The sequence below is a fragment of the Truncatella angustata genome, assembly GCF_020726525.1.
Source record: "Truncatella angustata strain MPI-SDFR-AT-0073 chromosome Unknown BKA67scaffold_9, whole genome shotgun sequence".
Classification (NCBI taxonomy): domain Eukaryota; kingdom Fungi; phylum Ascomycota; class Sordariomycetes; order Amphisphaeriales; family Sporocadaceae; genus Truncatella; species Truncatella angustata.
In genome coordinates, this window is record NW_025763389.1 from 1819394 (window position 1) to 1831735 (window position 12342).

The window sequence follows — 12342 nt, forward strand, 5'->3', positions numbered from 1 at the left end:
TCCAACAAGGATCTGAAAATGAACTATCCTAGACCAGGAAAACGTTATGCCCCGAACAGCCCCGTACAGGTCCTTACATATCACCCCCCGCCGATCCCCCAGAGTTACATCCGGATGGTCGGTTGAGCTATGTACAGAAATACTTGGGATGCTGTTACGTCTATGCACTTGCTCAGACTTGGTTTGTTACGGGTAGCAGTACGAAAGTGCAAAGCAGGAACGGATCAATGCGAGGAAGGGGTTCAGCGTAGAAACATGCAATGAATTTATTCAATGTCCAAGACAAAAAGATTGGCTGGGTTGTAACCAATCTAATGTCGTGGACACCGTCGACATCTTTCTACTAACCTATAAGAAATATCACTCTAGGTTGACTGGCAAACTAGCGCGACCAAATTTAGGTTCAATATGCCAATTAGCAACGTATCTCCAAGCCCCTCTGACATGATGAAGACCCTATCCAGCAGCCAAATCAGAGCCAAGCAATGGCTCACATTCATGTTATAATGATTCTTCAATGAGTTGCAGCTGTCAAGGGTCACTCAGCTCGGAATGCCACGCTGATGACAGTTTAGTGGGCAAGAGCAGTGTGAATGTGATTTGTTTGCCAATCGCTCCTCATGGTGCGGATAAAATATATTGGATCGTCTGTATGTTACGGATACGAATGTACAATCTCTTATGTTCTTTGAGAATACTTCCCCCACCAAACAAACAACCAACCAACCAACAATTGTTTGGACTCAAAGCTGCAGGGGGCCCTGGCCCCCAAGTCGCCCGAGTTACGCACTTCCATTATAGAACGACTTGTAATGCAAAACAGGGGCCACCAGCATAGTATTCAAATACTCCGACTTTGCAATGTCCATATACCTCAATAATCTACAAGTAGTGGCGCTGCTTGTTTCATCTATTTGTCGCAGCGGAATATAGGACATAATAATGAAAATCTGGTTGGCCATGCTATTACAAGCCTGATATGATTGTTGCAGACACTAACATTTTGGCTAGCGCTCATGTAGTATATAGATGAGAAATGTCTTCTAAGTTTGAATCATAATGATAACCTTGCCGAGACCTCCCATATAAGCAAAGAAGTATGTCGCCGGCTGTTGGCATGTTTATGCAATGCAGTCTCCTTGCCGCCGGCTTGGGGGCCTGTAAAGACGCGGCATGACACTGCATGCATTGACACGTACATGCTCAATTGACGTTGCCTCCGGCTGATGGTGACCTAGGACTGGCTGGCCTCAAGAAATTGTCGGCTGTGTTCAGGCATGAATTTCACGATCTGCCTACGCCATTATCTCTATCGATCCTTTTCATCTTTCGTCTCCTTGATGCAGAATTTTAAGAGAATGATACGCGCCCATATCATCCGCTGCATAAACGCCTGACGGTTCCTTTACTGGGCCGAAGCAGTCATACAATCTAACAGCGACACCGTATGGAGCGTTGCACAGGTCGACTGTGACTGTTCTTGTCACCACATCACGCTTTAGTTCCGTTTGAGAACCAACCGGGGTGTGTAAACCTTATCTCAGTTGCTGTCATAGTTCACACTGGCATGGCTCTGCTCCCGGGGTTTAGCAAATGTGTGCGAATGCTGTGTAACACCAATAAAGCTTGGCTAGACACCTGCATATTCAGCCACTATCACATCTCCCAACCTTGAGTTCCTAATTTCAGACCTGAGAATTACTATGTAAAACGGTGATCCGTGTCTGCTGTGAGCCACTACGCAATTTCCCATACTCGAGTCCAAAATTTTTAGACAATTGCGGCTGAAGCCACAATCACATGAGTTTTGCATATTGTCGCGAGATTTGAATTTATATTCCCCCATTACAGTGGGCCGCTCCTAAACCTCTAATTTGGATCGTCTTCTTATGATGTATAGCTTGGTATATGGTACTTCTGCGATTCTAGCCGAACCCCATATTGTTCATGCTGCGACACTGTCTCGGCTGTTGTGCATGGCCCATAATCAACGTCTTTGAGCTTAGCTCATCGGCCATCAACTTTTGCTCATTTGGTCAGCTTGTGCAGTCTCTTCAATGATCCAGTATCCCGTTCTGGCAATCCAAGTACTGATGTTGTTGCCAAATTCGGTCGCGAAGACATGTCTCTCGTAACCACACCGCCGTCTTGTTTATGTATTTGGAAAGATGTATCTGGGTACATATTTCACTGCCAAGCCACTTGCTCGTAATGATGCTTATTTCTTCTACCGTTGCCGTGCAACGCTGTGACCATCCAAGAATTCCAGCCCAGTCCCGTCACACTATACTCCGTATTCTGTGTGCACCGAATGATCCGTGAAAAGCTCAACCCAAGTCGAGCAAGTAACCTTTTTTGGTTGAGTATGAACACCTGCCTCATATGTACTAAGGTTAGACACTTGGAGCCAATCACAAAAGCCCTAAGTTTAGTTGACTCCACTCCAAGGCCACCCCTCCCAAGCAATCAGTCCAAGCAATCTTTTTGTGTTGATCACTCTGCAAGTTCGCAATAAGCTCTCCAAAAAGCAGTGAAACGATCTATATTTCTGAACCAAATACTAGGACGGCCATATTAGTCCAAGCCTCCTTAAGAATTATGACTAGCTTGCGCGAAAGGGCGATACATGCCATTCAGAGCTTCAATGATTGGCACATCGATGCTATCATGGCCTGGCGTGCCGAGTCTTGCATCCATGAGATTCTGCCTAGTAAGTCTTTTGACATGACGCTCGTACGATATTCAGTTGCTATCATATTGGACTTGTTCTTGATGTCTCGCCATGATATGCTCTAGCTTACTCTTGTCTAGAATCCCTCAAACAACCACCTATGGATAACGCCACATACCGCGCATACTTCACAACCCAATTGCCACTATTCAAGAACTTTCATGTTACTGTGCACGAAGTTTTCGAGGATGTAGTCGGCAAGCAAGTTGCGGTATGGTGCTCTTCAACAGCTGACAGTGTCGTGGGACCGTATCAGAACGAGTATGTCATGATGCTCTACTTCACCGATGATGGTAGCAAAGTTGTGAGGGTCCGCGAATTCGTCGACAGTGCATTCAGTATCAACCACTTTGGGAAAATGCGAGTGAAACTCGAAGAGAAAAACGGGGTACCGGGAGGTGATAAGCAATCACCTAAGGGGAGTCTCTGAGTCATGTCTAATATGTCTGTGGCATGTTTACTTTTCTTTCCATTTGGGACTAAAACACGACGTCTCAAATGACAACCCGGTGTTTGCCTCTGGAATATGTCGCATGATATTCTTGAAATAGAGACTTCAATAGCCATGTAGATGATCTCACTGTGTCAAACTTATGCGGACGGAGAAGCAATCACCACAGGCAGTTGTCTTCGCATGATTGTCGCGCCACGAAAGGACTTTTAGTTGTCAGGGCCAAGGATTGAGTCGTGACCAGGAGTAAGGATCACAGCTTCATCAATGAGAAACAAATTTTGCTACCATACTGTCTCTGATATCGACGTTGCCATGGTACAATGATCGAATTAAAAGAAAAAAATTGAAAAAGGAAAAAATACAAGACAAAACAAGTCTCCCCCCTTACCCCTTACCAACGCCGTCAATGGCCAGCCCAAGGGTGCTTGGCTGCAAAATATAACTTTTCTGTAGCGCATGGACGGAAAAGAGGCACAATTGAGGCAAAGAAAAGACGTCCCCAGTAGTTTTGAGATGCTCACTGAGTTTGCCCTTAAATTGCTTTTAGCACACTTGTCGTTAATCACATTACTTCGAACGTCAGAAGCCGGGCAGCCAGGATAGCATAATGCCTCTTGCCTTGGAGTTCTAGCGCTGTATTACCTGGTGAGGAACCTGCTTGGTTTCAAACATTCTGACAATACAAATGATGGAAGCATCCACAATGTGGATCTGTCGCAGAAACTGCGGAGAACCCGCCAAATCTTCGGCTAATGGAGATAGAACCGGCTTATACTCGGACAAGATGCTCCCACCTCATTGGTTCAAGATGGCAGTCTTGGAGTCGGGGAACGATACTATGGATCATCACGTCCACTAGACTAGCTGGAGCTTGTCACGTCGTCTCAGATGCAGCTGACGAGCTCTGAAAACAATTTGAGGTAGTCCCGGAGAAGCCTCGGGCGGAGTAAGTCGAGGAGATTGATGCCCAAATGACCATAAATACACAAACATCCGTCATGGCCCTTTACTACGAGCAAACAGCTCATTGGGTAGACATCATCGCCAATATATATCAAGATGCAGAAGACAGACATCGAAGCAGTACTCAATTCTCTCACCCTAGGAGAGAAGGTAAGTGTTATCCTTGTCCAGTGATGCAGACTGCATCGAGATAGCTTCAGTAAACATTGAGTTAACATTGGTCATTTGGCTGACTCATGTCTAAGATCTCCCTTCTCGCAGGTCAGAACTTCTGGGAGACAGTACCAATTCCTGGAAAGGTACCACACATCAAGGTTTGTGGCCACTGTGAATGTCAATGTCGATGGGTATCTGACTTTACGTAGTGTTCAGATGGTCCTAATGGAGCTCGCGGGGCGGATTTTACCGGTGGCACGAAGGCTGCCTGCTTTCCTGCAGCAAGCAACGTTGCAGCAACCTTCGACTTAGACATCGCCAATCGTATTGGCCAAGCCTTGGCCGAGGAGGCCCAGAGTAAGGGTGCTCGGTGTCTGCTAGCACCAACAACATGCATCCACCGTCACCCTCTAGGCGGACGCAACTTCGAGAGCTTCAGCGAAGATCCCTTGTTGGCGGGGAAACTCGCATCCCAAGTCATTCAAGGTGTGCAATCAAAAGGTGTCGCTGCCACCATCAAACACTTCGCTGCAAATGAGCAGGAGACGGAACGCCTGTCAGTAGATGAGACGATCAGCGAGAGAGCACTCCGGGAGATCTACCTTCGTCCCTTCGAAATAGCCGTGAAAGAAGCGAAACCATGGGCTATCATGACCGCCTACAACTCCCTCAATGGCGAACACTGTGACTCAAACATGTTTCTCTTCAAAGTCTTGCGCGGGGACTGGGGTTGGAAAGGTCTCGCCATGAGCGATTGGGGTGGCACGAACTCCACCGCTGAAGCATTGAATGCGGGCTTGGACCTGGAAATGCCGGGCCCTACAAACAAACGAAAAATTCCTGACGTTATTTCTGCCATTAGGGACGGCAAGGTATCCGAGAGCACAATTGACGATAGAGCGCGAACAGTGCTTGAGTTTATTAACAGACTTAAGGCATTCAAAGATCCCATAATTCCACCAGAGAAGGCCATCAACAAGCCAGAGCACCAGGCCTTGATTCGTGAGGCCGGTGCGAAGGGATGCGTTCTTCTCAAAAACGACAATAAAGTACTTCCCCTGAGTAAAGACAAGGTCAAAGGCAAGAAGATCGCAGTTATTGGTCTTGCCAAGACTCCTCTCGCGCATGGCGGTGGTAGTGCAAGTGTCCAGGCACATTATAAGATCGCACCTTTGGACGCTTTGAAAGAAGCCTTTGGTGACTCGACAGATTTGGTATTCGCCAAGGGTGCGCACACAGAGCGCCTGTTGCTGCCAGTCGGCGAAGACGCATCTGCCGGATCCATTATTGGACTAGATGGAAAGCCAGGTTTTACGTTGCAGCTCTTAAACAAGGACACCAACACGGTAGAAGAGACCAAGAACGGTCAGCCATCATCCAATGTGTCTCCAATTGGAAGCCGAGCCACCTTCTTCAAGATAGTAGATCTCATCGGGGATTTCACGCCCGCTGAGACGGGTTCTCATTACTTGGGCTGCACAGGTCTTGGTGTAACCCAGGTTTATATCAACGAGAAGCTGGTTTACGATCAGCCCAAGCCATTTTTAGATGCGATGGGATTCTTGTTTGGCGCAATATCCGAGAAACAGTTCACTCACCCATTTACTGCTGGAACAACCTACCGTATCAAGATTCGCAACTTTCCACCCATAGATGTTCCTGGCTTGGAGATTCTCAACGGAAGACCTGGTGTTCGCCTTGGTCTTCAACTTGCTTCAGCACATGACGCTGATCTGCAAGGTGAGGCATCTGCCATCGCCAAAGACGCTGACTACGCTATCGTTTTTACTGGTCACGATCCCCAATGGGAGACAGAAGGTCAAGATCAAGTTTCCTTCAATCTACCTCGGCAAGGCACGCAGGATGCACTTGTGAGTGCTGTCGCATCCGCAAACCCTAACACCATCGTGGTCAACTCAACGGGCGTCGCTATTGCACTACCTTGGCTGGACCAGGTCGCTGGGTTGGTGCATGCCGGCTTTCCAGGGCAGGAAGTTGGCAACTCCATTGCTGATGTCTTGACGGGCGCTGTCAACCCTGAAGGTCGTCTGCCAATGACATTTCCTAAGCGACTCGAGGATGCTCCCGCGTTCGGCAATTTCCCTGGCGAGTACGTGAACGGCCAGCAGAAGGTCGAGTACAAGGAGGGCGTCTTCGTGGGTTACCGCCATTATGACCGCATTGGAGCTGACAAGGTCAACTTTTCCTTTGGTTATGGCTTGTCGTACACCTCTTTCGAGACAGCTAACCTGCGTGTCTCCCGAAAATCGGAGACGGAGTACTCGGTGACCGTCGATGTTTCGAACACTGGCAGCACGCAGGGTGGTACGCTGGTTCAGGTCTATGGCGGCAACTCCGAAACTAGCGTTGAGCATCCGATTAAGAGCCTCATTGCCTTCAAGAAGATTAGGCTCCAGCCCGATGAAACGCAAACTGTTCAGCTGTCCATCTCTGCAAGGGACCTCGGCTTCTTCGACGAGTCAAAGAACCAATGGGTCGTGCCGGCTGGACAATATAACTTTTCTGTGGGCAACTCAGCCTTGGACATTATTCAAACGGTCAAGGTCGCTGTTGAGGAAGAGCTAACATTTTCTCCCTGAGAAGTTCTCCGATATCAATGAGCCAAGTCTTGCATTGCGCTGGCATGCTTGTTGATTGTAGCGTCTATCTAACGGATTTGAATGGTATTTAATGCGATTGGCACCCATTGCTTTATGATCTGTGGCACGAGGTCATGGCCGTTTATACTTGCTTCGAATATAACAGCGTTTCTGTATTAATCATGTTTTTGAGCTATAAATTGTCTAAATGCATTTGAAGTTTTCAGGATGCCAAAATTTGATAATAGTTAAACTCTATGATTACAACAACTCGGCGGCTTTGTTGTTACCTTTTACCTTTGTGGCCAACGGTCATCATTGCATGTGGATGCCCTGTCACTTTGTCTCAGACTAGTCCAGACCCTATGCTCGATTTAACACCGCATCCAGCGGCGCCAAGTTTTGGCTGGTCTGAATAATCACGCTGTATAGCTCTCTATTGTTTCGATATCTGAGTGAATGCAACTCTATCTTTAATCAAACGCTTTGTGCCCCGAATCCATAGCTTGTGCTGAGATATGTTCCAAAATGACCTCGTCAAAACCATTTCGCTACACAGGCGTCTTCCTGCCTTACAGGGAAATATACACGCAGTACATGTACAAGAGGGGAGAAAAAAGAACCAGCTCTATCCAAGTGGTTCAATCGTTAAAGACTGGAAAACCTCTACGTCAGAAAGGCCCTACTTGAGACAACTATTCTTGAGCCAGGCGCGATTTCTGGATGTCCTTGGTTCACATCACGCTATCTACCAGAACTTCGTATTTCTACATGGGACGATAGCAGCCTGCTGATAGAACAGAACTAATTTCATGACAGGGAGACATGACATACTTTAATATACTGAATATGTGGTAAAAAAGACATTGAGAATGGGAACATTATGCTATTAATTGTAGGTAAAGCATGTATCCCTCTCAAAGAAGCTGTTGGTAATAATGGCAAATGGTAAACATTGTACCGGAGGTGACCTGCCGAGGTTCATCGAACTGGACGGAGCGAGACACTGGCACAAACCTTGAATGTTTCATGGACCAAACCTGAGCGTCTCATGCCTTATATCTGCGATCATACAACGGATTATGATGCACACAAGATCACTTAAGTTAACGAAACTTGTGGGCTCCTTGATCTACTGTACCAGTTTATGCCTATATAAATGGATGTTGTGTCTATGGTAAAGCAGGGGGGCGTGACACCTGGAACCGTGGACATTGTCAAGCCTAACTTCACAGGAAATCATTGGGACTCCTACTTTCTACGAGTACCAACCCTTGATCTGAACCCCGTGCACCATAGTTTTGACCGAAATGCAAACAGCCTCGTGGGCGCTTTGAGGTCATTGTCCGTCCATGAAGCCCATCAACTGACAGGGGGAGATCCGCCATCTAATGACGACCTTGGGCCCGATTATGGTAGTCTTCTCGAGATAGCGCAACAAGAGATGATTCGCATAGCCACTGTCTCTTTGAGGTTATTCAATAAAGCTATAGTTGATGCAGAGAGCGCTGTCGCCGCACACAATCGAAAGCGTAGGAATATTCGTGCGGAGCGGAACCAGAAAACACTGCGTGACTTCAAGATAGACATCTTAGAATTACCTGTGAATGAAGAACACACCCTGGCCAAAGTCATTGATACTTACTATGCGAACCGCGATACACCCGAGCTAGTGCCCTATCAAGATCCTCTTTATGACTGTTCCATGGATGTCGATGACGTTAGCGATAACAATGACGATGTCGATAACGCTGGTAATGCCGATAATGATGCCGATGATGATCTGGATGGGCTTTACAGTTAAGACTGAGCTGCCAATCGCTCTTTTGATGGCTCAAAGCTGGATGTGATCCGCTTAAAGCACGAGCTCGTTTGAATTTCATGCTTCCTGTAGCTAGACTAGTACCAACGTTATACGAATGGAATTATTCGGCTTTACGCGTCCTAAGATATGCTTTGTTCAGGTTATAGGATTTTTTCCTACCATATAATAAGTGCATGACTCATTCAGTGTTATTTTCTCTCAGTCAAATATGGTATACTGTCACAGCTAACGTGTGTGTAAGCCATACCGTGCTACAATCGTACGCCTTCAACGCCAACGATGAGATTGAGATTGGTTCATAACCTCCGACTGTAAAAGTTCTCATTGCTAAGCAAATATCAGCGTAGACCTTGCAGAAACCTCCCCCAGAAACCTGGTTTAGACCCCTTCTTGCTTTTGGCCCTCTTTAGATTCATCGCTTCCTTATCCCGGCTTTTTCTGTTGTCCGACTCCAGTCTACCCTTTCTATACGTGTCATAGCTACCTGCTCTCGACCGTTTCGGACTGCTTCTGATAAAACCCGTTAGTCGTGTCCATGATAGGCCCCAAAGCACACTTGAAGTAGAATTTGGCGGTACTCACTGGCTTTCGTAGCTCATGGTTCCATCCTTTTGAGGCCCAGTCTCGACCGGCGTAGAGTGCCGGACTCGATCAATGACCCTCTCCTTTCGCCTCTTCATATCAGCTGCGCAGTTGCTGCACATGGGCCGACGGCCTTCGATTTCATTGCAGGGAATTGCACAGATCACGCATGGTGCGATCTGGTGCTCTTCCGCGGGCTGGGTTGTGGCCATTTGGGTAAAAAGTGGATGTTTGCATTTGATCACGATGCTGCCGTATATGCATCCGGATGGTGGCAGGGGCCTTGACGGACTCGAAGCGCGTTTTACGTTTGAAATATCGTTCATTGTGACAAACACCCTTGTATGTGATCAATTTCAAGTATGCTTTGTCATGTTCGATGCCCAAAGGTTTATCACCACAAGGTACAACAAACCCGCCCCATGAACTCTTGCACAAAGAAGGAATGTACGGCTGAGAAGAATGGATTCAATATTGAATTATTGCGATCGTCTTGTCGGATTCTATCCAATAACTGGTTCTTATGATGAGTAGCGCATCAACTTGATGTAGCATCTTGAGTGCGCAGGTTGCTGCTGTGGGCTGAAATGCGCATATATTGGGACGCGCTCATAGTTTGCGCAACTTGAAGAAAGATTACACGCATATGTACATATGCCATATTCGATAACCTATTTGAGGATACTGTGCAGGGTGGAAAACTAACTAATGTGTTTTCCCCATACTACCCTAGAGGATGTTTTTCTGGGAGTTTATCACAACCCAACATATAATACACAATCATACAGGGCACCAAGACAGAACAACTCCGAGTGTTACATTTTTTCAGCAGTAGCGATTGACTAGCTGATAGAAATATTCCAGGTAGTCTGGTGATTCTCCAAAGCAGAAAGTGACTAATTTGCCCAATGTTATAGTGTCTCATTCTCGGCGACTTGAGACGGGTGAGTAAGACAATACTATGAGTGAACAAGAGCGCGACTTCAACCGACCAGTCGCGACCGGCAGCGATTCTCCGAGTTTATTTGACTTTACTGTACAAGAGCATCACGTCCATACCCTACTTATCTTGAATCCTCCAGGCACACGGTCTTGGAAAAAGCCGATGGGATCATACTGCGCGGCTACTTCCTTCAAGTATGCCACATTCGTTTCTCCATAAGTAGCAATCGGGTCCTGAGACGGGTTGATGTAGTTCATATACTTCCAAGAAGTGCTTGCGCCTCGCGACTCGATATCAGCTTCGAGTTTCGCAGTCATGCTAGCAAGCTTGTTGTAGAATAGCGTCTCCTGCTCCAGAGTGTCAACTGATATCCAGATCAAGTAAATGATAGAGTCATGCCCCAGAGATTGATCGAGGCCGAGCACATTGTTTGCAATATTCTTGACATAATGCTTTGGGAGTGGCTGGAAGGTTGAGTGGAGGCTGAAGTTCGTTCCGGGGACGAGGTTCTCCATCTTGTCGATGAATGATACGAATTCGTCTGCTACATGGTTCATGACTTCGATATCATTCTGGAAGCAGAATGAGAACCAGACACTTCTACATGAGACAATTAGCCGTAGCACATAAGATGGACGATGACTTTTTGGCTGTATGCCCCGGCTCTGGCAATAAACTAACCGTCGGCCACCAGCAGTCTGGTAATCTGTAATGATCCTCCCATAACTCTTGACTCCTCGCTCATCAATCACAGCTTCCACACCCGTTAAAGGTGCGAATGAGGTAGAGTTCTCATGGCCGTCAGTGTTGATAGCCACTATTGCGATCATTGGAGCAGGTCCCGGGCTTGTGTAGGAGAGAGTCACCAGTTCGGTATCCTCTGGATGCTATAACGACTCGAAATCATTAGTTACTTGCTTCACACAGGACTTGTCGCATCGCGAAGATTAAACTTGCATCGACATTGATATCAATCAGCCTCACAAACTGGTTGAAGACGGCCGCCCTTTTGTCGTAAGCGTAGACAAGCAAACCACCATACAGGTTGCCCTGCTCAAACGCTCGCATATCGAAGCGTGTCACCACGCCAAAGTTATTGCCCCCGCCTTTGAGTGCCTTGAAGAGATTCGGGTTCTCTTTGTCGCTAGCTTGCACGACCGACCCATCGGCAAGGACGACTTCGTAGTTAACGACATCGTCGCATGCGAATCCGCGCTTGCCGGAATAGAAGGACACACCACCGCCTTTACGTTAGATGCAAATCAGCGTTGACCTCTTCGTGTTATCGGATAGATATAAATCATGCTCACTGACCAAGCAATAATCCACCGACACCGACATTGCCCTCGCGCCCTCCCGTCACCGAGCGGCCATATCTTTCGACTTCTGCAAAGACGGATGCCCACCTCGCACCAGTGCCAATCGAGGCGATACCGCCACCTTCTTCTTCTCTGAAGACAGTGGCGTTGATATAGCTCAAATCAATCGTCACGCCGCGCGCGACATTGTTGGATGGCCAGCTGCTGTGGCCGCCACTGCGCAGAGCAACGTCCCAGTTGCCGGCTGGACTGACGCCGGAGAGCGCCGCGACAGCGCGAGATACCTCTTCGGTCGAGACTGTGCCAAGCCAGTCTCAATCAAAAACCTTTCTTTCCTAGTCTTCGACGGAGAGAATTGCCTACCTGGCTTGACTATGCACCATGGCTCTAGAGCCTGGACCGTGCCGGACCAGTACGACTTGATGGTCTCGCCGTACTCAGCGTCCGTGGATACGTATACGCGATCGCTCAGTCCAGCTGCGATCAGCGCATCACACTGTGCGCTGGCGAATTAGCAAATAAAACGTTGCGGGGGGAGGTATCATGCTTACGCCCTTGAAGCCCGTGAGATTCTGGGCCTGTGATGCCGCTGTCATGAGAAATGCCGCTGCGACAGCCAGTAAAGTACTAGGAAGAGCCATTTTGGAGAAGGTAGTGGTTGAATAAAGAGATGACCAAGTGTTCAAAGGGAGGGGAATGATGGCTTCAACTGAAAACCACGTCGATGGCAATATATGCAATGCAGTCTTCCTTGGCTATTGGTGAGTGG

At 47.5% G+C, this 12342-nt stretch overlaps 5 protein-coding genes across 5 annotated transcripts; 3 read left to right on the forward strand and 2 right to left on the reverse strand.

Moving 5' to 3' along the window:
- Positions 1 to 2598: 2598 nt before the first annotated feature.
- BKA67DRAFT_663428 (uncharacterized protein) lies at positions 2599 to 3161 on the forward strand (the record flags this gene model as incomplete). Its single annotated transcript, XM_046108179.1, has 2 exons — positions 2599 to 2710; positions 2812 to 3161. 2 exons carry the CDS (start codon positions 2599 to 2601, stop codon positions 3159 to 3161), a joined length of 462 nt encoding a protein of 153 aa, XP_045953594.1.
- An 825-nt stretch (positions 3162 to 3986) lies between these two features.
- On the forward strand, positions 3987 to 7266 carry BKA67DRAFT_581599 (family 3 glycoside hydrolase). The gene is made up of 3 exons (XM_046103925.1): positions 3987 to 4298; positions 4394 to 4462; positions 4514 to 7266. Exons 1-3 carry the CDS (start codon positions 4245 to 4247, stop codon positions 6902 to 6904), a joined length of 2514 nt encoding a protein of 837 aa, XP_045953595.1. The 5' UTR covers positions 3987 to 4244; the 3' UTR covers positions 6905 to 7266.
- A 797-nt stretch (positions 7267 to 8063) lies between these two features.
- Positions 8064 to 8708, forward strand: BKA67DRAFT_663430 (uncharacterized protein; the record flags this gene model as incomplete). Its single annotated transcript, XM_046108180.1, has 1 exon — positions 8064 to 8708. One exon carries the CDS (start codon positions 8064 to 8066, stop codon positions 8706 to 8708), a length of 645 nt encoding a protein of 214 aa, XP_045953596.1.
- A 359-nt stretch (positions 8709 to 9067) lies between these two features.
- Positions 9068 to 9637, reverse strand: BKA67DRAFT_540542 (uncharacterized protein; the record flags this gene model as incomplete). The annotated part of the gene is made up of 2 exons (XM_046100790.1): positions 9068 to 9194; positions 9312 to 9637. 2 exons carry the CDS (start codon positions 9635 to 9637, stop codon positions 9068 to 9070), a joined length of 453 nt encoding a protein of 150 aa, XP_045953597.1.
- A 721-nt stretch (positions 9638 to 10358) lies between these two features.
- BKA67DRAFT_684612 (FAD binding domain-containing protein) lies at positions 10359 to 12304 on the reverse strand (the record flags this gene model as incomplete). The annotated part of the gene is made up of 6 exons (XM_046108999.1): positions 12125 to 12304; positions 11937 to 12069; positions 11569 to 11871; positions 11218 to 11498; positions 10936 to 11141; positions 10359 to 10854 (listed from the first exon to the last, which is right to left on the reverse strand). The coding sequence occupies exons 1-6, from the start codon at positions 12212 to 12214 to the stop codon at positions 10359 to 10361; spliced, it is 1509 nt and encodes a 502-aa protein (XP_045953598.1). The 5' UTR covers positions 12215 to 12304.
- Positions 12305 to 12342: the final 38 nt, after the last annotated feature.

Coding starts and splice junctions, on each gene's coding strand:
- BKA67DRAFT_581599 (XM_046103925.1), top strand. CDS start 4,245: ATGCAGAAGACAGACATCGAAGCAGTACTCAATTCTCTCACCCTAGGA. Junction 4,299..4,393: donor CTCTCACCCTAGGAGAGAAG/GTAAGTGTTATC, acceptor CTCATGTCTAAG/ATCTCCCTTCTCGCAGGTCA. Junction 4,463..4,513: donor GAAAGGTACCACACATCAAG/GTTTGTGGCCAC, acceptor GACTTTACGTAG/TGTTCAGATGGTCCTAATGG.